This window comes from Cavia porcellus, unplaced genomic scaffold (genome assembly GCF_034190915.1).
Source record: "Cavia porcellus strain 051 isolate PalLab524CR breed Dunkin Hartley unplaced genomic scaffold, mCavPor4.1 scaffold_11, whole genome shotgun sequence".
Taxonomy (NCBI): domain Eukaryota; kingdom Metazoa; phylum Chordata; class Mammalia; order Rodentia; family Caviidae; genus Cavia; species Cavia porcellus.
This window is the reverse complement of record NW_026947494.1, coordinates 68,081,074-68,105,483: the sequence shown is the minus strand read 5'-3', so window position 1 is coordinate 68,105,483 and position 24,410 is coordinate 68,081,074. Positions and strand designations below refer to the sequence as shown.

At 44.8% G+C, this 24,410-nt stretch overlaps 2 protein-coding genes across 9 annotated transcripts in view; one reads left to right on the top strand and one right to left on the bottom strand.

Annotated features, from left to right (window-relative positions):
- The window catches only part of Parp4 (poly(ADP-ribose) polymerase family member 4), a 133,177-nt gene that overhangs the window by 14,213 nt on the left and 94,554 nt on the right, over positions 1–24,410 (top strand). For all 8 annotated transcript variants that reach the window (XR_001199995.3, XR_001199996.3, XR_010050592.1 and 5 more), the window contains one exon: positions 19,130–19,290. Coding sequence is in view for 3 of the 8 variants with exons in the window: in XM_063258430.1 (XP_063114500.1) it covers positions 19,130–19,290 (161 nt within the window). In the remaining 5 variants the exon portion in view is untranslated. The remainder of the gene's footprint in view (positions 1–19,129; positions 19,291–24,410) is intronic.
- Positions 7,788–16,784, bottom strand: LOC134478144 (uncharacterized). The gene is made up of 2 exons (XM_063258432.1): positions 16,222–16,784; positions 7,788–10,832 (listed from the first exon to the last, which is right to left on the bottom strand). Exon 2 carries the CDS (start codon positions 10,763–10,765, stop codon positions 8,891–8,893), a length of 1,875 nt encoding a protein of 624 aa, XP_063114502.1. The 5' UTR covers positions 10,766–10,832; positions 16,222–16,784; the 3' UTR covers positions 7,788–8,890.

Here is a 24,410-nt window from a genome sequence, read left to right as displayed (position 1 = left end):
AAAAGTTATCTAAATCTTATTTCCAAACATAAATGCTTTTGCACAGTGACACACATGAAGAAATCTTTTTTCAGTGCTGTGTGGTAAAAATAATTTCCCAGATGCTGTGATGAATTCATTTTTTATTCTGCAGAAGAAATAGTAAACACTGAGAAAGGGTTGGGGTCTTTGTGTTTTGTTTTTGCAGTGTAGACTCACAAATGCTAGACAGTTGATTTATCCCTGAGCTGCACCTGCAAACCTTATAGTAAGATTTTTAACAAGTAGAAACACATTCCAAAATAATGATAAAAATACATAGATATAGTAAATATGTAAACCACCAGTACCACAGTTGCTTATGTACTGTTTGTAACTGTATTAGTGGTAGAAATTAGTGGAGTTTCCTCTGCTATTTTCATTTATACATAACGGTGCATTGATCATGTTCATCTGTCCTTTTGCCTAGGCCTCCTCCTCCAGATCCCTTTCTAGGCTCTAAAAAGTTCCTCTTAATTTCTTTGGATTTTTCTCTTTGGGGAGAGTACTGGGAATCAAACTCAGGAATTTGTGCTTGCCAGGCAGGCACTTGTGCCACTGAGCTATATCCTTGGCTTTAATTTCTTTCCGTCCTCCTTCCCTTTTATCTTTTCACCATCCCTTATCACCGAGTTAAGAGTGGGTATCATTAAATACAAGAAATAAATGGTGACAATACAGACAAATGGAAACTGATCCACATTTGGTGGGAATATGAAGAGTACAGCCACTATGGAAAATAGTGTGGAGATTCCTTTAAAAATAAGAAACAGAGCCAGGTATGGTGGTATACACTGGCAATTCTGGTGCTTGGGTGGTTGAGGCAGAAGTATGGCACATTTGAGAATGGCACCTTGGACAACACAGAAACTCTAAAATAGAGTGCCTAGTTAGCACACAGAGGTCCTGGGTTCAACCCTCAGTATCAAACAAAAGAAAAGAAAAAGACACCTACCATGAGTCCTAATAACTTCATGACTACATATGTGTCCAGAGGAGATGAAATCTTTATAGCAAAGATACTTACACCTCCATGTTTATCGCAGCACTCTTCCTAACAGCCGAATGTATTATTCTTTGGTGTACCTAGCCATGTGCTAGCCATGTTTACACCAGCATTCCCATGCACATGTAACAGCTGCTCCGTAATGTTGTGAGGACAACTGTGACCCATTAGGTGACAGGCATTTTTAGCTCGTCTTGGTCTTCTGGGACGAATGTGGTCAATCAGTAACGAAAATACTATATAAAGTATACTGACCTTGGAATTAACACTCACTGAAAAATGGCCAGTTTCAAAGCCCATAGCAAAGATAGCTTTGGCAGCAGCATGCAAATATTCATTCTCAGCAGCTTCAGGAAGAGCATAGAAATTAACTGTTTTGGAAACTGCTAATAATAATATAAACTGTTTCTACTTTTTTTTATGATTTTTTTTTTCTTTTGGTACTGTGGATCAAACTGTGACTTGCACTTGCCAGGGCAGATACTTGTGCCACTGTGCTAAACCCCTGGCACTTTTTAATGGTCTTTAAAGTGACATTCTTTCCCTTTTTCCCAATATGTTTGATGATAGAATTATTGGCGTGGAAGGGAACCATTTGATAGGATTTTGGTGTGGCTGAAAAGATAAGAAGTATGAAATATAAATGGCCTTTATTTTAAGAATGTGGGGAGAGACCCCCTGACCCTCTGGGGTCTGGCATTCTCTCCACCAAACATGTGGTGTGGGGGCATACATGTAGCTTAGGTTTGGGGTGGTGCCTAAGGGGCATTAGTGATGCACAGGTAGCCCATTGGTATTCATTTTGCGCCACATGTAAATTCCTAGGGGCAGAAATATGACCTCAAGATAGAGCCTCTTGGTTCTACCTCCCAGCTTCACTGGCTACAGTGTCCCATCTGAGGCAAAAACCTTTCATTTCCATCTTTTGATTATTAGGAAAAAGGGCGAAGATTTCTTTCTTTTACTGCTTCCTGCTGGAAGGGGGCACTGTACTGGGGTTTAGGAGTGTCGGCGGGATGACAGTTGATACCCATGTAGAAGCTGATGCCACGTGTTTTAATCACAACAACTTTATCACTGATGAATGCCCACATGTTAGACTGGAAAAACAAAAAGACAAGGTGTTATGAGGAGGCAGGCCACTATCATATTTAAGGATCCAGGTGAGGTAAAAGGAAAGGTGCCTTTGATTTGGATATGTCATTATCAGGACCATGTTGAGGTAGAATCATTGCCATGGTAAGGTAGAATTCTGAAAAATAAGTGTGGGGTTAGGAGGAGTGAAGTTATGAGAGGTAATTATTTCCCCATCTGAAAGGGTAAAAGTTAAGAGGGTAGGTAGGTAAGACTTGTCTCTGGTATGCATGATGTGGAAGTCTTTAGGAAACACTGTTGAGAGTCCTTCTGTAAAAAAGGATAAGAAATTAGGAACCAAATTGGATAACAAAACATGACAGACTGAGAGTTGTGGCTGTGAGGCCTTGGTGAGGTGGAGATGAGTGGGCAAAAGGATGGTTAGATCTAGGGCTAGAAGGGTGCCACTTAGCCTGAGTGATGTGAAACCAGGATCGTAGTCTAGCAACTTTGATCACTGTTGAAGTTGCCAAGAAGACCAGGCCATTTTATCTTGGTTGTAGTCCTTGGGATGATTTGCTGTAACAGGACTTTAGTCAGTTTCCCTGGTTGTGGGAAAGGCTTTTATGTATCCTGAAAAAGTATAAACAAAGGTCAGAAGATAAAATTTATCTGTTAAATCTTGACCAGGGTTGTGTCTGAGAAACTGGTGAATAGAAAAGGAAGGGGGTGATATGTGTCTCTGAGGAGAGGTTTACTAGCGATAACAGGTGTAAGCTATTGAGACCTCAGAGTGTCTGGGTCAGTCTGTATAAACACAAAGGAATAAAAAGGCATTTTTAAGATTTAGGACTGTAAAGTGAATGGTGGAGGGAAGACTTGGTACCACTGGGTAGATTGGGAAGAAGCAGTCTGGAATCTGCATGAAATAGGCCCTGTTGTAAATGGCATAGGTTGGCCATCAATATCCCCATAAAGACTGAGGACTTAATATAGCGGCCTGAAAACTCAGGAAGAACCCTATACATGGCCTCTATGTCCACAAGTATAGAGAATGTCTTACCTGAGACTTTTAGTGGGACTTGGGACTCTGAGGACACCTTAATGGGGGCTGTGGGCCCTGAGCCCCATCAGTCATTAGCAGCAAGTTTCTATCAGTGATGAATCTGGCAGTGTTGGCATTTCCTGTGAGGGCTAGAAGTTGGGATGGCCTACCCACTCTCTGGTGGCTAGGACAGTCCAGTAGCACTGGGGTAAGGTCTCAAAGGAATGCCAGGATGGAGCATGGTCTTGCCCAGTGTCCTTCCGCTGCATTCAAGGCATGGTCCATGGAGAAGGCTCAGACAGCTCCATCTTGTGTCAGTTTACCTGTCTCAGAACTCCAAGTGTCACTGCTAGCTCTATTACTGAAAACATGAAAAGGCATATTAAGGTCTCCCTGTGGGGTTTGAGGGCCAAGTTTAGCCTTTTGTCTTAGGATCTGGTCTACAGTAGAAGATATCTGTAGAATTAATTAAGTATGCAGGAGTCAAATTCAATCAACAGAGTATTTATGATTTTAGTAATGGCTTTCCATAAGGAGGATAAGGTCCAGGGAATTTTAGGAACTGACGTGTCATTTATGTCACATATAAGTATCTCTTTATGTTATTAAAATGTCTGATGCCATCTGATTTTTGGAGGATGGCCTGTTTTATTAATTTTTACCTTTTTATTTAGGAGAGAGATCAACTACAGTATCATTTAAAGCCAGTTGAGTATAGTTAATTATGGCTCGATGGAGGGATAAGCCAGTGGAGGTGGACAGGCTGGGAAAGGCTTAAGTTTGGCCTCTGTCCCAGTGTTGGTCTTGTTGCTTTGCATCATATAACTTTTTTTTCTGGAAAAGATCTAGTGGTTCTGAGCAAAAGGAATTGAAAGGAATTTATAATTACCTCTTAATTTTAGTTGTTAAACATCTAGAAGATTGGTAACAGTACAGTACAATACAGGCAGTAAATTAACATAGAACATTAAATGGCTATCAGCCATGAGCATTTTAACATTTGATCACTGAAGAAATTTGTGAAACCTCTCTAAGCGTGTCTGGATCTGAAAGAAAACATTTGTCATGGCTGGAACACAAGAAAAAGGCAGCAGAAACAATCCCAATTTTATATTTGAAAGCATGAGTACACTATCAAATTAGCAACAATGAATTCTCTTAGTCATATGAACTTTAGTTGAGGTATCTCACATAAGGTTATAGAGATTATTGAAGGCTTTAATTGATAAACAAGGCTGGTAAAATTACCAGGTGGCCACTTCCCCGTTTATCAGTTCAAGTCTTGTCTATTGTTTTTTTATCATGGTTTATTTAACTAGTTTTAGCAACATTTTGACCAGCTGGCAAACTAGGTGGAGGCATTTTTTTTTTATCTATAACCCAAATAAACCTTGATTAAATGGTTTGAGAATGTAAAAAAAGGCTGGTGTGAACCAAAAATTGGCCCCCTTTTTTTACAATAGCATCTCATTGGCTCATTCTCTGAGCCGCTGAGCCGTTGCTCATCTGTGTTTGTGCTCAGAGCAGCGCTTGTGCTAGTGGGCGGGGGCTGGGACTGCTCAGGAGACCCGGGTAGCACACAGGGTGGGGGTGGAACACGGAGGGTGGGGAGAACGCCCAGGGTGGGGTCGGCACACTCAGAGTGGTAGGTGGGGCATGCAGGGCGGGTGGAGTGCAGAAGTAGGGTGCTGCACGGAGCTGGGACTGCTCCAGAGACGCTCAGGGTAGGGACAGAGCATGAAGGGTGGGGGCGGAGTGCACAGGACATGTGCGGGGCGTGGCATGCTGGGAGTGCACAGGGCGTGGAGCTGGGCCACAGCATGAGGGCCTAGAGCAGCACGTATTTTCCCCAACATTGTTTGGGTCCACCTCCCCCATCCCGGTGGGAAAGGGGTCTGTGTGTGGCGGGACTTGAAGCACGGAAGAAAGGAGGATGCTGAGAAAGCTTTGAAAGGCTGTCCTCAGTGTAGGAAGGGGGAGGGATCCTGGAGGGCAGAGGGAAAGGACACATTCTTAAAACAAAGGCCCAAAGATAGAGAGTTTTTGTAAACTTGTCCTCAGTGTGATAAGCTATAAATAGGTATGGTTTTTTGTGGGGGAGGGATAAGATAAGGGTCCCCAAGATAAAATCGGGTGCGGGGCTTGGCCCATGGAGTCACAGTCAGGTGAGGCAACAGACTGTGGCCTAATCAGGTCAGATCGTCACCTTTAACCTTTTAGACCAGATGGTAATCAGAAAATTAGTTCCAAAGCTCATGATATTTGGCCATCACCAAAAACACAAGTGGATTTTCCATGGATTACAGTAATAGCTCTGCCCGTGAGAGCTTAAAGGCTCTAAAGGATGTGAGAGCTTCCACATCCTTTAGAGCCTTTAGAGAATTCAGTGTGGGGCCTGGCCCATGGAGAAAGGCTCTGCCTTAGGATGTCTAAGGACGTGAATGGGAAGAAAACCTGCATGGGGCCTGACCCAGTGCCGAGTAATCTCCAGAGGTTGCTCACCTGTGGTAAATGAATGAGACCAGTGTTGTTTGCAAACCAACAGTGACAAGTTTAGCAACCATCTGATAGGATGGCCTTTATTTTAAGAATAAGGAAGAGACCCCCTGACCCTCCGGGGTCTGGCATTCTCTCCAGGGTCTGGCATTCTCTCTGCCAGACACGTGGTGTGGGGACATACATGTAGCTTAGGTTTGGGATGGTGCCCAGGGGGCATTAGTGATGTACAGGTAGCCTATTGGTATTCATTTTGTGCCACAGTAAATGCCTAGGGGCAGAAAGATGACCTCAAGATAGAGCCTCTTGGTTCCGCCTCCCAGCTTCACTGGCTACAGTGTCCCATCTGGGGCAAAAACCTTTCATTTGATATCCTGTACAGCCCATAATTTCTGGTTCATCAAATGAAAAGGGATTATCAGCATGTCATTTGTGAGATATTCATTGGGTTCAGAGTGGAATTTTAAAATAAAACCCATAGGCTGGCCAGTATCTGAGAACTCCGCCTTAATGTCCTTCAAATGCATTAGAGTAGGTCTGTCATGTTCCTGAAGCATGTCACCAAGGAAGTCAACATTCTTAAAAAACATTCAACCAGTATTCAAGAATTCCTTTAGGAACTTCTAGGTTTTATCTTGTTGTTGTTTGTTTTGTTTTGGTTTTTGGCTTTTTAGTCATGGTTTCACTATGTCATGTTGCCCAGGCTGGCCTTTAATTTGAGGTAGTCCTCTTGGTTCAATGTCCCAGGTGCTGGGATTTTAGACAAGAGCCACTGTACCTAGGATAGCATCTTCTTCTTCATGATTTTTCTCATTTTTAATCTTTGCCTTTTTTAGATTCTCCAAAATTTCATCTTCCCCATCTGGTTTCCATATATATTCTTTTTCCGTAGGTTCATAAATTGCATTAATGATCTCAAACTGTTTATCACGTAGAGGCTGATAGAGAACAACATACATCCTTTCAAGATCATGAGCTTGTAGAATTTGGCTTCTGTCTCTGCACATTTAACTTGCAGGTTTTTGAGCGCATCACTCTTTTTGAAACTACCCTAGGTATGCAGAGGCTACTCAGAAGAGTCAGGCATGGGACTTGCACTCGGTGGTTGGTGGAAAGAGTGGGTGGCAGCACTGTGAGCAGATGGCACCAAAAATCCAACATACCTCATGATGTGAAAAGCAGAACTCAATTTGAAACTTGACGATCTTTGATCCCTTTAGCCAGGATCTTCTCTCTGTAGAATTGTGAACAACTGATTTAACTTCTCGGAACCTAGGACCAGGCATGGTGGTGCATGCCTGTAATCCTGGCACGTGAGAGGCTGTGACAGGAGGATCACTGAGAATTCAAGATCAGTATAAAATGTACAGGGAGATCCTGTCTCAAAGAAAACCTCCTCAGAACCTCACTTTTCTCATCTTATAGCAAGGCAACACCTGTCTCAGTGTTACGTGAGGATTAAATGAATAGTATGTTCGAAATGCCTTGTTAGGATGTACTAAACAAGTGTACACTTACACATTATGTAGTTTGCATTTGGAACCCAGAGCCTTGTGCATGCTAGACAAGACTCTATATTGGGTTCTGTCCTGGATCCCCTGTCTCCCAAAATGAGTGTATGGCAGAGGTTAAATAAAGAGACAAATTGTATGATTTTTAGGACTTCAGGAGGATCAAAACCCTTGAAAGAAGCTCAAAGCTTCGAGGGTAAAAACAAAGGATTCTCTGGGTCAGTCCACTATCTTAGGACCAAGGACAAAGGGCAGAGAAACAGGAAAGTGCAGGCAATGAGCAGGACCTTGGGAGTCACTTCAAGGATGTCTCCAAGTAATGAATCAAGTCAATTCAGTAGCACTGTCTTATCATGAAGACATGGTAGAAGAGAGACTGTAGTACTAATTTTTGCAGCTGCAGTCTCTATCGTGTTAATTGGGGTTAGAGCCAGAGTGTCCGCAGCTGTGGCCTTATCTTGCCCTTTGACGTATCTCTGGCCTCACAGGCCACTACAGGCCTCAGCCAGGACCAGTGATTCTTAGAGGTTCACTTACTATGAATCAGCTCCCGTCACCAAGCAAGGGGCGTAAGCCTAGGACAGACTCACAGATTGTCGGTGTCGATCCCGGCCGGCAGGAAAAAACACACGACACGAGTAGTCGGCGGATAGCCTCTGATTTATTTTCTCTCTCCGTACGCCCTGTTCCGGGATCTCGGATCCCGCCTGAGGGAAGCCTCCTCTGGTCCGTTCCCTACGGCTCCTTGTGTGCTTCTCTCAGCAGTCCCTCTTCTTGGTGTGTGTTCTCGCCCCAGGGGTGGTGTCAGCATATATATGGACACATCGACCAATCACATCAAAGTAGGCAAGACGAGCTGATTGGCCAGCGTCAGCTGTTGCTGGGCAGACTAGCTTACAGGGCGTGTTGTTTACTAGCTAGGGAGCAGGAAATGGGCGCCATCTTGGCATACTCGATGGGAGGGGTAATCTAGCTCAGGCTTCACTCCTCACCACAGGCCTCATATCACTCGGTCGACGGGAGGGGCAATCTAGCTCAGGCTTCACTCCTCACCACAGGCCTCATATCACTCGGTCGAGCTCCCAACATCTCCCCCTTCTTTATTTATTAAGATAGTGTGGTCTGTGGGTCCATGTGAGGTGTCTGGGAGTGGGCCTATTTCGCAGGCCGAGGCATGAGAGAATGTAGAGGTCTATACCCTGCTGTGCATCACCTTGTCTCGTACATATCCTTGCGCCAGGACCATGCTCAAGGTGAGTGGTTCATTTTTTCGCAGGGCCAGGCTTTTGTGAACCGAACCTGGATGCATATAGACATTCATTCCTGCCTTCCCCTCAACCCTCGAGGCGGATGGCACTGCAGTACCCTTGGTCTCGCATCTCAATGCCATAACTCTCACTCCCTAGAGGACCCTCGGAGTAGAGCCTGTCTTAGGTTGATCAGGAGAACTTCTCCCGTCTTACCCGTCGTTGGCTTGCCCACTCAACTCTTAAGGCTTATATCTTGGGGGAGACACGGAGGGGTCAGCCGAGTGACATTTGAGGAACCGCGTAATCACTAATTACCAACCATAATCCCCGTTCACTACAATCACTAATTACTATTTTCTAATTATCAATGGGAACACGCCTTAAGCGTGGGGTCCTTCTAGTCTAAGTTCGCAGCCGCGACGGGGAAGGAGACGTACGTAATAATACTAGAACATCCGTAAGAATAATGGCGAGGGCAGCCACGTACTGGTTAAAGGAGCCGTGCCTTTCTAGCCTGAGCCCAGAAAACGCTAGGTGTGGAATCCCCTTGACTCTGGGCCAGCAACATCATCAATGTCATATGTGTCTTTTGGGTCGCCCTTATCGACCGCAGGCACCTAAGAGTCACGAGAGTGACAATCACAAGAGCAAGAATGATCCCATACGCAAGAAGTGACGAAGGTTTGAAGAAGGAGCCTATCTGGCTTAGGACATCATCAAAAAAGGAGGCTGTAAGTATAGGCACCTCTATCTGATCTAGCTGCCGGATAGTCATATCCAGGCGCACGCTAGCGTTCCAAAAGGAAGAATTATAGGTGGTGAGAACATAATCCTGAAATTGCCTGTAAGCCGAACGGTTGACCTGGATGGGGGTAACGCACAACTGGGTGAATGCCCATCTGGCGTCACATAAATTGTTAGCCACCTCCCAGAGTCCCTGGACTTCCTGAGCGATTAGGTCGATCTGCTGCTGTAACGCCATTATGGCGTTGTGCTGGAGGAGGTTGACTTCTTGTTGCTCCCTCAGCGCCAGGGAGGTGGTGTCCGTAAGATTGGTAAAGGCCTGAGCCGTCAGCGTAGACTGGGTCAGAGCAACGGCAGCCGTCACAGCCGTCGCAGTCAGAGTCACGAACAGTGCTGTCAGGGCCGCTGTGATCCCAAAATCTCTCTTACGTCTGAGCATGGGTAGTTGGTCCTGCTGATAGACGGGATGAACCCAAACAGATTCGTTAAAGGGAACCCACATCAGTGGGGGTCGAAGAGCCAACATAGCATACGGGAAAGACCCATTCCAGCAGTTCCCTGTAAAGCATGGTTGGTTACTGCACTTAAAGGAGATGTCAGCAGAGAATACCCATAAGTAGGGCGGTTTTACGCATGCAGCCTCAGAATTAAGGGTGACATTGGTGGTTCCATTAGAGGCAGAAGCGTTAATAGCGAGCATGGGTCTTAAGTCCATGCAGGCTCCGGTGGAGAGGCACAACCAATTTTCATTAAGGGGGAAGGGGAAGCTTATTGCCCACTTGTTGTTCACTCTCAGGTAGGACTCCCACCAGGTCAACGCGAATATGTTGTTACTACCGGATGGAGGAGAGAACCGGGACCACCAAGACATGTTTAGATGAGTCACTCCCACGCCGTCGACAGTACAGGGCTGCCATGAAAGTTGTGACAGGTCCACCATCTGTCTTTTTCGGCTTGGGGACACACGGTATGGGCATGTGGGGAAATCGGGACGGGTGTGCATGGCTGCTCGGGGTTTGCAGGTTGAGTTAAAAGTGATGACTCCGCCGCTAAGTGTGCCAGCTTTAAAACATCCAGGCGAATGCAGGGATGGGACAGACAACCTCACCGTCAGGGAGGTATTGTACCATTTTACAAGGAGGGGCAGGAAGCTAACGCAGGATCCCCGGTGACACGAGGGGTTACTATTAGTGGAAAAAATGACCACGTCATTGGTGATGGGAAGGTCAAAACGTATGGGTCTGATGGTTAACGGTATATCTGGTATGCAAGGCAATCTGGCGGAGCAGTTTTTTGCATACAACTTTGGGAGAGAGGGGGCTGTGGTGGAGATAGCGGCTAGCGCTGGCGGATGATGTATTGCTGCCCACACCAAGTCTGCTCCTATTTCAGTAGTGGTGGTGAGCATCAAAACCAGAAGGAAGGGGGCTGCCGGAAGGCGGCGTGGCCTAGCCACTCTGGCTGCACCGTACCCTAAAAGAGAGCCAATTACTATCGAGAGCATAATCATTACTGTGTCCCATAAGTCATACGGTATTCCTCGGTCGAGCAGCAATATCCTGGTCGGACCGATCTTGATTAGGCTGTCCGCTGCCGTTGAGTTTTGGAGTGTCTCCTGCATTATGTTTCGTTGGATTCGCCACACGCGTCAGCCGTTCTGGGACCCACAATGGTTCTCGTCCTGGTTCCTGCGGGAAAACACAAACCGCACCTCGGTTCCAGCTAACTACTGGATCCGGGCCCATCCATTGTCCCGTCAGGACATCTTTCCATTTCACCCATCCCCTATTGCCAGGAGATGGATTACAATGTTCCATGGCCGGGGAGTGATTGTTGTTATTCAGGTTCAGAAAATTGTATGTGAACAGTGCCATGGAGAGCCGTGCCTTTGGGGGCAGGCCCTGACTTATTCCCCCTTTTTGTTTTTGTAGAATATCTTTAAGGCTCCTATGAGCCCTTTCAATAATTCCTTGACCTTGGGGATTGTATGGGATGCCATGTTTTAACTGTACCCCCATTTTTTCACAGAACTCATTAAAGGCTCTGCTTGTATAAGCTGGTCCATTATCAGTTTTTAATATTTTTGGTTTGTCCCATGCGGCCCAAGCTGTCAGGCAATGATTGATTACATGAGACACCTTTTCGCCAGTTTCAGCAGTCGCAAATATAATATGAGAGCAGGTGTCCGTAGAGACATGAACATATTTAAGAGATCCGAATTCTATCATATGTGTGACATCCATTTGCCAAGTGTCGCCAGGAATCAATCCCCTGGGGTTAACTCCCGTTGATACGACGGGTGTGTATGTGGCGCAAGAGCCGCATAACCGTACGATGTCCCGCGCGTCAGCCCTGGAAATGTGATACTGGTTGGCTAACGTCCTGGCGTTGACATGAAATCTGTCATGAAACAGACGGGCTTGTTCTATTGAAGATAACATATTGAGTATCCACAACGGGCGAGTGGCCACGTCAGCTGCCGCATTGCCCTGTACCATGGGCCCTGGCAGGCGCGTATGTGCTCTTATGTGAGTGATGTATATTTTGTTGTGTCTATTTATCAGCAGAGTCTGGATAGACAAAAACAAATTAGTCACTTTGGAGGTTGGCTTAATCGGGCCCGCAGTCTCAAGGACCTGCATGGCATTAACAACGTATTTTGAATCAGAAACAATATTAAGGGCCCCTGGGAACTTCTCGAGGACGGTTTGTACAATTTGTAACTCTACCACCTGTGGTTGATCTGGTTCAAATTGTATGCTGATCGGAGGCATACCTGAGACCACATAAGCCCCTATCCCGGTTTTTGACCCGTCCGTATAGATCGTTGTTGCAGGAGTAAGTGGTGTGGACGCGGTGATTTTTGGAAATATCACCGGATGTTGAGTAACAAACTGTAGTATGGGGTCCCTGGGGAACTGGTTGTCTATCTCCCCAAGAAAAACACATCTCAGGATGGCCCACGTATCTATACAAGCAGTCAGGATTTTTATTTGAGAAGCGGTATAAGGTACCCGAATAGCATGGGGTGCAGAGCCAAAATGTTGGATAGCCCTGCCATGTGCCTCCAAGGCCAGGGAAGCGACCGTTTCCGGATAATGTTCGATAATCTTGGCAGGTGAGACCTTAGGGTGCACCCACAAAAGTGGTCCCTTTTGCCAAATCACTGCCGTAGGTTGAGAAACGGTCTGCAACAAGCAGACCTCAAAAGGCTGTTCTGAGTCAATTCTCCGCAATGCAGCTGTACTTAGGGCTTCCTCTATCTTTCTCAGAGCAACTCTGGCTTCCGGGGTGAACTCCCTGGGGGAGGCAATATCCGGGTCTCCTTTCAGGAGGTCGAACAGGGGCTTTAAGTCCGAGTTAGGGATGTGTAAATAAGGTCTGATCCAGTTTATATCTCCCAGTAGCTTTTGCATGTCATTCAAGGTCCTTAGGCTATCTGTTCTGATGGTTACCTTTTGTGGAGAAATCGATGTGGGGGAGACTTTGGTGCCCAGGTAGGTCACTATGTCTCCTCCCTGAATCTTGTCAGGGGCAATATGTAAATTTGCCTTTCTCAGGGCCCTGACCAATTGGCCAAGCATATCCTCCAACTCAGTCACATCTTTTGCACTGATTAGCAAATCATCCATGTAATGAATACATCTAATTCTGGGGAAGGCTTCACGCAAGGGGGCCAGTAGAAAATCAAGATACATCTGACACATGGTGGGACTGTTGGCCATACCCTGGGGTAATGTAACCCACTCGTATCTCTGATCAGGACTTTCTTGGTTAATGGTGGGTAGGGTAAAGGCGAATCTGTGGGTGTCCTCTGGATGCAGGGGGATTGAGAAAAAACAGTCTCTAAGATCTATGGCATAAACTGGCCAGGACCGAGGGATGGCTGAGAGGGCTGGTAGTCCCCTCTGGATCGCCCCCAGGGGCTGCATCTGTGAGTTGACAGCCCTCAGATCATGGAGCAGCCTCCACTTGCCTGATTTCTTCCTGATAACAAAGACAGGGGTATTCCAAGGGGAGGTTGACGGCTTTACGTGTCCCGCCTGAAACTGGGTTTTGACTATCTCAGTTAATGCTAAAAGCTTCTCCTTGGGTAAGGGCCACTGAGGCACCCAAACTGGATTTTGAGATTTCCAGGTGATCTTAATTGGAGCGGGCAGGAGAAGTTTCTCAGTGACCCCTAGGAAAAACCCAACCCGTGTCTACCTTCCCTTTTTTCTACAGGTACGGGGGATGTCCGGCCCTGCAGGGCTGCGCCCAGGCCCTTGCCGGGGACATATCCCTGATTTTTGAGTATCCCTTTGGCTTGGGGAGAGCAGGTGGATGTAAGAGTGACATCCATCTGGGTGAGAACGTCTCTTCCCCACAAGGATACTGGCAGCTGCAAGACAAAAGGTTGAAAATGTCCTCGGTGACCTTCCTCATCACCCCAAGGCAGGGTCACAGCACTAACCTGGGGGGCAGCCACTATCCCCAATCCTTGGAGTGTGTTGTCAGCTGTGTTGGTAGGCCAACTAGGGGGCCAGTCTTTCTTGGAGACGATGGAACGGTCTGCCCCTGTATCTAGGAGTCCTGTTATCTTTTTTCCGTTAATCCTGAGCGATAGCATGGGCCTTTTATCAAGAGTCATATGAAGTCCTTCAAAAATTTCCTTAGAGGAGCCAAGTCCCTGACCCCCTCTAACCCGTTGACCGGACCGGGGTCTCTCATGGAGACTGGGGAACAGTAAAAGTTGTGCTATCTTATCCCCTTCATCAATTACTATGGTCCCTATATGAGATTGTACCATGATTTTGATGTTTCCTAAATAATCTGGGTCTACAACTCCAGGGATCACGGTAAGGCCCCGGAGGGCTGTGGAGGACTGTCCAATCACTAAACCAACTAGCTTGTCGGGTAGTGGTCCTTTGGAGGTGGTTTCAACCACCTGAACGCCCATATCGGGTGTTAATAGGAGTCTGGAGGCGACACAGAGGTCCACGCCTGCTGGCCCGGGGGTGGCCCCTGTGGGGGGGTGCCATCTTGTGTTGTCCTGTCTAGGGAGTGGGGGCCCGTCCGTAAGGAGGGCCCCCTCTGGCCGTTTTTTGGCTCCGTAGTCTCCCTGCCACTAATACGGTTCCCCTGGGCATCAAAAATAGATCTGCAATCTTTTGCTTTGTGAGAACCTTTACCGCACCTTTCGCAGGTTCCCGTTCGTCTGTCTGATTCCTGTCTCTTGGATATAAACTCCCCCTGTCCGGTCTTGGGGCAGTTTTTCCTTATATGGCTGGGATCCCCACACTGGAAACATCCCCTGGGCTTACCAGGGTGATTGGTCTTCTGAGGCCCTGTCTGTTGTAAGGCGGCGGCTAAAAGGGCAGCCACGCCTGAGTTGGATAATGGCCCCCCTATTTCTCTACAAATTTTAATCCAAGCCTCTATGTTTTTACCTTTATGGGGTGCTATGGCTGCCCTGCAGTCCTTGGTGCACTGTTCGAAGATTAACTGTTTAATAAGAGGAGCAGCAGCACTCGGATCTGAAAAGAGTCTGTCAGCTGCCTCCTGCATTCTGGCCACAAAATCCACAAAAGGTTCTGTGTTGCCCTGAACAATTTTAGAGAGGCATTGTGAGGCCACCCCTGTGTTGTTTACCTGCTTCCAGGCGCGGATGCCTATGTTATGTATCTGTTCATACACATTTGGAGGGAATCTAGTTTGATCTTGAGCGTACTGACCCTTACCCATAAGCATATCCTCATTTTGCCCCCTATGGCCCCTAGCCGCATTTTTTTCAGCCTGTTCGGCGGCAAACTCAGTATACCAGGCGCGCCAATCCAGAAAAGCCCCGGGGGCCAGGCAGGCTTTAGCCAGTTGGGTCCAATCACTGGGCGTCAGAAAGCCACCGGCAGACAAATTCTCCAACATAGTTATAGTGTAAGGAGCAGTAGGGCCAAATGTGGCAACCGCATTTTTAAGCTCCTTAATTTGCTTGATCTCCAGTGGTTCCCAGTAATTGGGTCCTTGGCCTTGCGCTAGGAGCACCGGATAAAGCCCACATTGTTCATACTCATTCGCCCCTTGAGGAATCTGTTCCATTCTAAATGTCCATCTACGAAAATACCTTCCCTGGGACCTTGGCATTTTTTCACAGGGTGGTGCCTCCCCATGAGATGTCTGTCCCTCCCTATCACAAAATTGTATCTCTTTGTAACATGGCCGACCAGTCTTTGGGGCACAAGATGGCGGGTCGCCAGGCAGACAAGATGGTGGCCCTACATGTGACAACGGTCCAGGCCACTCCCTCCATGGGGGGGGTGACGGAGGATGGCCCCAGGCCGCCATCTCACCACAGGAACCGGTGTTTGGGACCTCCCAGGGTGGCGCGGAAGGCTCTACGGCTTTCCGTTGGGGAGTGCTCAGGAGTTTCCTTCCCTTCTCTAGGTCTGTCTGCATCTTGACTAGGTCTCTACGTAAAGCTGCAAAGGGATTAGGGGGGTCACTTGCCTCATTGTCCTCGCCTTCCGAGGTATCTGAGCCCGAGGAATCCGAGGCAGGGGGTACCTCTCTCTTGCCTCGCTCTCGCGAGCGCCTCCGCACGCTCCCTGCGACGGACCCCTCTCGGGAGGACTCCGAACGGGCCCCTTCAAAAGCTCGGCGGGCCTGAGAGAGCCCATCTGCGCTATCCTTAGCCCCATTCCTCTCCCCTTTGAGGCATGAATGAATCATCTCCCAGAGCGGCCGAACCGAAAGTGGGAGTCGGCGCTCCTCTTCTGCTCTTTCTAAATCCTTACCTAATTTCTCCCAGCAAGGTAGGGACAAGTGCCCCGTCGGCAGGAACCAGGGTGCCGCCTCATCTACTTGTTGGAGAAACTCCGTAAGTGTCTTGGAGCTCATTGATATACCTGAAATCTTGAGCAGGTCTTTCACCGCTCTTACCAGTGACTTGGAACTCTTAGTGGGTAAGTTGCCCATGCCTGTCACTGAGGAGTCCGTTCTCACCGTGTGAGGCTAACCTGCCACATACACGTGAGCTTGAGGGGAGTCTAAAAAGCCCTGTAGGTGCGCGCCACCCAGAGCCCAGGTTTATCCCCTACTCACCTGTCCTGCAGAGCAATACTGGAGCGTCGTCCGCCTCGCCTCGGGGGTGATCAGCTCCCCATACGGGCCACCAAATGTCGGTGTCGATCCCGGCCGGCAGGAAAAAACGCACGACACGAGTAGTCGGCGGATAGCCTCTGATTTATTTTCTCTCTCCGTACGCCCTGTTCCGGGATCTCGGATCCCGCCTGAGGGAAGCCTCCTCTGGTCCGTTCCCTACGGCTCCTTGTGTGCTTCTCTCAGCAGTCCCTCTTCTTGGTGTGTGTTCTCGCCCCAGGGGTGGTGTCAGCATATATATGGACACATCGACCAATCACATCAAAGTAGGCAAGACGAGCTGATTGGCCAGCGTCAGCTGTTGCTGGGCAGACTAGCTTACAGGGCGTGTTGTTTACTAGCTAGGGAGCAGGAAATGGGCGCCATCTTGGCATACTCGATGGGAGGGGTAATCTAGCTCAGGCTTCACTCCTCACCACAGGCCTCATATCACTCGGTCGACGGGAGGGGCAATCTAGCTCAGGCTTCACTCCTCACCACAGGCCTCATATCACTCGGTCGAGCTCCCAACAACAGATAAACATAGAAAGCCAGTTAGTAAAATTTAAATCCTGCTCAGAGCCACTTCGTAGTGGTCTCCGATACTCTACCACTGTACACTTAACTGTTACCCTGTACTGTGGTATCAGTGGGCAGTTTTATACATTTCATTATTTATTGGTTGGTTGGTTGATTGAATTTAGGGTCTTTTTTACTGAGCTACATTTCCAGCCCTTTAACTTTATTTTTTATTAGTACATATTTGTCATGCCTATTGATCACATTCATCATAGGGAATTTGTACCTGTAAATAATATATTTTAATTCCTGTTTTCCCCATCTCTGTCCCCATCCTCTAACCCCTCCTCCTCTTCCCAATTACAAAGCTTAGTTTCCATTTTTTTCCTTTTCCTTTCCTTCTTTTCCTTTTCCCCTTCCCATTTTCCCCTTCCCATTTGAACATTTTCTTCCTTCTTCCTGATATCTGTCATCCATTTTGTCTTTATTTATGCTTTTGTTTCCCATACAACAGCAACAATGTAATACTTAAATATATTTGTCTGATTTATTTTGCTTAAAATAGGGTTTTGGTGTATATGCATTTACTTTAAAATGCCTCAAGTTTATGCCACTTTATAGCAGAGCAGCTTTCTATTGTGTATAAAAACCAGATTTTCTCAGTTGTTCATTTGTTGATAGGCTTCTAGGTTGTTCCCAAGATTTGGTTGTTACAAATTGTGCAATAGGTGTGCATATATCACTGTGATGGTGCTTGTAATTCTTTCAGGAAGATACTAAGCAGAAGAGCTGGGTCAAATGGAATCTCTAGTTTTAGTTTTTTGAGTAATCTCCATACTGATTTCCATATTGGTTTTACCATTTTTGTTCCCACCAACAGAAGAGGAAGGTTCATTCTTTTCTCCCACAGCCTAATGGAACAGCATAAAAAATGCACAAACAGCCCTAAGCACACTCAGCTATTTTATCTTTGAAAAAAGTGCCAAACACCTTCACTGGAAGAAAGATATCCTCTTTAATAAATGATGTTGGGAAAACTGACTTTCCACATGTCAAAGATTAAAACCAGATTTATATCTTTCACCATGCACCAAAGTAAAATTGAAATGAACACTTAACTGCTGGAAGATAAAACTCTTGATGACACAGATGTAGGCAAAAGACATTATGAACAAAACCCCAGTCATACAAGAAATATTATGAAGAGTCAGCAACTGAGATCTTATCTTATTAAAAGCTTTTGTATAGCAAAAGAAATGGCCAATAGAGTGAAGAGACTAACCAGGGAAATATTTTTTACCAGCTGTTCCTCAAAATATGTAATATATAAAGAACTCAATCAGACTCCTGAAATTTAAAGACCCCATCAAAAAATGGACATCTGAAATGAATCGATGCTTTTCAGATAAAGGAGTATAAGCAGCAAATAAGAACATTTTAAAATGCTCAATATCACTAGTCATTTGAGAAACACTGAGATTCCATGACACTCCAGAAAGGATAGCTATCATCAAGAAATCAACCTGTTCCCAGGAGTGGTGACACATGCCTATAATCTCAGCACTCAGGAGGCTGAGGCAGGAGAATCACTAAGTTCGAGGAACTGGGTGGCTAAATCATGTCTCAAAAAGACAAAAAGTGAAAGAAATGAATCTTTTTTGCTGGGGGTAGTGTTTATCCCTTGTTATCCTGGCACCCAAGAGGCTGAGGCAGGAGAATAACTTTGAGTCCAAAGCCAGCCTGGGCTGCATAAGTGAATTCAAGGCCATCCTAGGCTACATAGCTGAGATTCTATCAAAACAAAGCAAAACAACTTTTTAATTTTTTTTATTTTGAAGATCTTACTAAGTTGTCCAAGTTGGGCTCAAATTTGGCAGTCCTGCCTCAGCTTCCCAATATGCTGCCATGCCCAGTTTGTTTATTTTTGACACAGAGTCTCTTTGTATTCTTCAGGCTGGCCTCAAGCTTCTCAACCTCCTAAGTAGCTGTGACTGTAGGCATGTGGCATTGTGTCCAGGTTTTATTAACTTCAATGTGCTTTAATACTGACAACACATATTGGTCAGAAGCTTTGGGAAAGCTGAGAATCATAAGGTAAGCCCATATTCCCAAAACTGAGAGGTCAAAGCAGGAGTACTACAAGGGCTGGGACATAGCTCAGTGCAAAGGCTCTGGCTTCAATTCCCAGTATTACAAAAAAAAAAAAAAAAAAAAAAAAAAAAAAAAAATTAAAAAGCTTGAGGAGCAAAAAAACCCTCTGATTACCTCTGTCTTTGAAGAAGTGTTAAATGTAACATAAAGATTTTGATATGTGGTGGTTATAACATCTCTGTACCATCATTTCCACCTGCAGCTAATACGAGACATGCTTAATGTCTGTGAAACTCATTCATCCAAACCCAACCCACCATCTTTAGCCAAATACCGGGCTTTAAGATGCAAAATTGAGCATGTCGAACAGAATACTGAAGAATTTTTCAGGATTAGAAAAGAGTTACTGCAGAATAATCACAGGTAAGCATAAAGGAAATATTTGGGATCAGTTATGATGAAAAGGTCTGTTAATGAACGATCAGGATGATTACCTACAAAATTCAGACTTCAATACTGTAACAAGACAGCTATGAATTACTTTCTCCTGTGTTTACAGTTGAAACTAAAGTAGAAGTCTATTCTTGCAAATACTCCCTCCTGTTCCACTTTGATTTTTTTTGTTGTTGTTTGCTTGTTTGTTTTTTGGTGTGTGTGCACATATGTGTGTATGTGACTCTTTCTGAGACACTCTTACTCTGCAATTCAGGCTGGCCTTGAACTCAATTTGTAGCCCAGGCAGGCCTTGAACCCCCAGCCTGCCTCAGCCTCCCCGGTGCTGGGATTATAGGTATGCACCACCATACCTGGCTTTTTTAGTTTTTTGAGACAGAGCTTACTGTGAGTTGGCCTTGAGCTTACTGTGTAGCCAAGATTGGCCTTGAACTTGTGACAATCCTCTTGCCTCAGCCTCCAGCTGTTGAAACTTATAGGCGTGTGCCACCATGCATCGCTGTGGGCTACCTAATCTTAATGAGAATTGCATTTAAATATTTAAAAAATAAAAATAGAGAAATCTTTATCTACTCCAGATTAAGTGAACAAATAAATTAAATTTTAAGTCTTTAGGAGCTGGTGGTCAAGCTCCTGGGAACAGTGCCTGCCTAGGATAGGAGAGGTCTGGGCTCAATCTCAGCACTGCCAAAAAAAAAAAAAAAAAAAATGTTTGAGTCTGCGTTGACAGGCTGAAAGTGGAAAATTGATTTAAACTTAGATTTACTCATGCAACACTATGGATGCACCAGCTTCTCCTATGGCTACTGTGGTATTAAAAAGCTGGAAACCATATCAAGAAGTGTGGCATCATTAAATCTTAGTCCATTTGTATGCTTACACCTGTACCTGTGGTTTTTGTGCCAATGTGTGTGCTACAGTAACAATATATGCAGTGGATCCACGCAAGGCTGTTTACCTTTCACTCTCCTTAGAACCAACAGTGGTATGACATAGTCACCTTTAACAGCTTACAACTCTCAACTGTCAAATGGAAATTTTGGAATTCTTGAACTGTGTTATATGAACTGGTCGTTAACCCATTAGTAGTGTGAGTTGGCTGTGGGGGGAAATTTGCACAATGGTAATCAGCAAATCAAGATTGTGGGGAAAAGTTACTGTTGCAGTTGTTCTTGGGAACTGGTTTTCTACCATCTGTTACAAGCACATACAGCCCTGACCTTGGGGAATGTGTTTGGTTCCTGGCCCTTCTTCATGGTAGGCAGGAGGCAGAGTGCAAGGAAGCTAACGGGTGAAAGATGTTCTGGAGGCAGAATGTACATGGTGATGTGGAGACTCTGCCTCCTGCCTACCATGAAGTGAGCAGTTCTGCTCCACCATTATGTCCCTGCCTTAGAGCCAGATGATGCTGGATTCAAACATCTGAATCTGAGGGAAAAAAATTTTCTTCTTTATTTATTTGTCTTTTTGAGACAAGGTCTTAACGGGGACCTGGCCAAGATCCCCAGTCTCCCAAACAAGTATATGGCAAAGGCTAAATTAAATGAGACAAGTGGTATGATTTTAGGGCTCCAGAAAGTTCAAACCCTCTGGCAGAGGTCAAGATTCTGGGGACTGAGACAAAGAGCTTCTCTGGGTGGCTCATGTTTATTAGGTTTTCAAACAAAGAGAAAGGGTACTGAGGAAAGCATGGGAACTGAACAGGACCTCAGGAGTCACTTCAAAGACTTGTCCAAGTAGTAAGTTATGCCAATTTAGGAGAACCATCTTTACATGATGGCATTTATGGTGGGAATGGGACAGCAGGAGTGAGACACCTGCAGCTTCAGTCTCTATCTAGTTAATTGGGATTGAAGCCAAATGTCTGCAGCTGTAGTCTTGTCTTGCTCTTTGAGGCATCTCTGGCATCACAGACTACTAAAAGCCTCAACTAGGACCAGTGGAGGTTCACTTACTATGAATCTGCTGCTTATCTCCAGACAAGGGGCTTAGGCCTGGGACAGATTCACAGATAAGCATAGAAAGCCAGTTAGCTAATTTTAAATCATGCTCAGAGCTCTTCACAGTAGTCTCCATCAGAGTTTCGCTATGCAGTTCAGGCTGGCCTTGAGCTCACTTTGTAGCCCAGACTGTTCTCGAACTCACAACAGTCCTCCTGCCCTCAGCCTCCTGAGTGCTGGGATTATAGGTGTGTGCCACCATGCCATGCTCATTTTTTTTTATTTAAGGAGAAAAAGAAAAAAAATAGGAAAAGGGTACAAGTTATAAAGAATTTCAGAAAACATAAACAGTAGGAAATCACTAGTTAATAGATCACATATTACAACTAGAAATAGTTGTTCAAGTTACAAAATTAAAGCATATAAAGTGGACTTTCAAACAGTGAGACTGGAAACAGTTTTGTTCAATGATCCAACAAACTCAGTAATATGGTTATCTATCTTATACACTTAAATATATATGCAGTTATATTCTTTAGAGCACTTTCTTTTCCTTTCTTTTGTACAATGACAATTACACTTTTTGGGTTTTATTACTCCCACATTTCGTATTACTTTTTTTTGAAGACAGTAAAACCAAATGTGCCATAACAGAACAGAGTCAGTCAAATCAAAAGGATGGACATAATAGATAATGTAAAAACAAAGTATTAGGTGATCAGCAATGGTTACCATACTGCCTCTTGCTATCTTAAAAAGAATTGCCTATATCATCAGTTATAATAAAATTGAACAAAATAGTAAAGAATAAAACCAAAACATTGGAGACATTACAGGACTTTAAAAGAAGATAATAGTTGACCAGGATGGGTGTCATAATGAATCTTTCTGTCTTCACAGTTGTTGCCTATACTTTCGAACTTGGTACTATCAAGCAAAGCAGAATAGAGGAAAATCAGTCAAAGCAAGATGGTGAGGGCTCTACAGGGTTTCAAATCAAGTTAATAGGAAATCAAAGTGGGTTACTATAATGTATCCTGCTTTTTTATTTTTCCCTTAATTAAAAAAATAAAAATAAAAAAGTAAATAATTTTTTTTAAAAAAGGAGATTGAGATAAAAGAGGGCATAACAGCAAACCAGTGCAGGTCAAAGCATAACCATTTAAGCAAAATAGTGTTTCACCACAAGATATCCTGACTTAAAAATAGTTACCATAGTGTCTCTTTCCTTGAAATCTTTGAGTATAACTTTGTATACTGTAGCACCAAATATATCAGACAATGTAAAACCATTCAAGAGAATGATAGTATTACAAGATATTTAGAACCAACTATCAGAAAATGAACAATGGTTTCTGTATAATCTCGTCTATAAAAGTTTTTGCTTATATTATCACATATAATAAAATCCAATAAGATACAACCTGTTAAGACTGATGGAGACAGAAGAATAAAAGCTTGATGGGACTTCAAAGCAAGATGATACTAAATCAGCACTGGCTGTTGTGATGTCTTGTTTTCTCCAAAATAGCTGTTCCTATCATCCAATCTTCTCTGCCTCATTTCTGTTGAGCTCTTTTTCTGTCATTTGTTGTCAGTTTGTCTTCTTCATTTCTCTTTCTGCTCCATTCATTGTGGCCTCTCTGCCACTGTTTCTGAAGTCTTGGTATTTTCCTTTTTTAGAATATCCTGTAGTATTCTCTGTAGAGTTGAATTGGTGGTTGCAAATTCCCCTAGTTCCTCTTTTTCCTGGAAGCACCTTGTTTTTCCATCAATTTCTGGGGACAGTTGTGCAGGATATATCAATCTTAGTTGGAGGTTGTTATCTTTCAAAGCTTGAATTATTTTCCCCCATGTTCTTTGTGATTTGATGGTTTGTGCCAAGAAGTTTGCTATAATTCTGATGGGTGTTCCCTTGTAAGTGATCTGTTTCTTGTCTCTGATGGCTTTTAGTATTCTGTTCTTGTATTGGATTTTTGGAATTTTAATTATTATATGCCTAGGTATAGCTTTGTTTGGGTTGTAGGTGGCTGGGGTCCTGTATGCCTCATACATCTGAGTATCTTTACCTTTGGCTAAATTAGGGAAATTCTCTTGGATTATTTCTGTGAATAGCTTTTGTAGTCCATTTTTTGTGTCCCTACTTCTTCTTTTATGTTCTTAATTCTTAAGTTATAGATCCTCTTATCATCTTCTAGCCTTTGTATTATTGCTGTTTGTTTTCTTGTTACTTTTAAGAAGTTTTTCATTTCATGCTCCCATATTACAAATCTGCCCTCCAATTCAGATAATCTATCCTTAGTTTCTTTCAAGCTGTTATGCCAGTTTTTGATAGAGTTTTTAGTTTCCTGGTAATCTCTTTGAACCTGCTTCACATATTCTATGTTTTCTCTATTTCCTCCATCAAACAATTCTCCCCTTTTTTTTCTGTTCTTCCATTCCACCATCTGTTTTTTCTTGGGCGGTGCTTAGCATTTGTCTAACTATTCTATTTATATCTTACTTTATTTCATTAAATACTTCATTTTTAAACTCGTCTATGAGGCTCTGGAGATATTGCTTTATGTCTATTGGTGCCATGTCTGATATTGCATGTTTTCTGTCCTCCTTTGCATTTACCTTTCTTGGGTCAGTGTTCTCAGGATTGGGGACTGAGGACCCTTTCTTGTTGCTTCCTCTTCCCATACTTTTTGTTCCTTCCATACAAGCGAATGTAGGAGGCCCAATTTTTTTCTCTTTGTTGGTTACAGTTTGTTTGAATTGCGCCGGCTAGGTGTTCCCACCCACTGCAGTGTACTAGGGAGACACAGATCTCGGCAGCCTCTGCTGGGCCCGCCCTTCCCAGTCAACCTACCCTACTGAAGGCTTCACCGCTAGGGTGCACCTCCAGGTGCTGGGACCTGGTTTGGGCTAGCCTACTGGGTCTTAGTCAGCCGCATCACGCAGGCCAGGCACTCCCCACCAATCTCGCTTGAGAGAGGAATATGCGGCTAATGTCATTGTAGCGTCCTGTTCTGGCAAGTCTGCCTGGTCCCAGTATGTCCTTTGCTGGAGCCTCCTACTCTATGAAAGGGTCCCCGTTCTGCTCACTCATCTACAAGTCGATGTAGGGCTCCCTGCTAGTCCTGCTCTCAACTCTCTTGGCAGATT

What these genes read in the sequence shown, in the direction of transcription:
- LOC134478144 (XM_063258432.1), bottom strand. Translation starts at nt 10,765, where the DNA reads ATGCAGGAGACACTCCAAAACTCAACGGCAGCGGACAGCCTAATCAAG.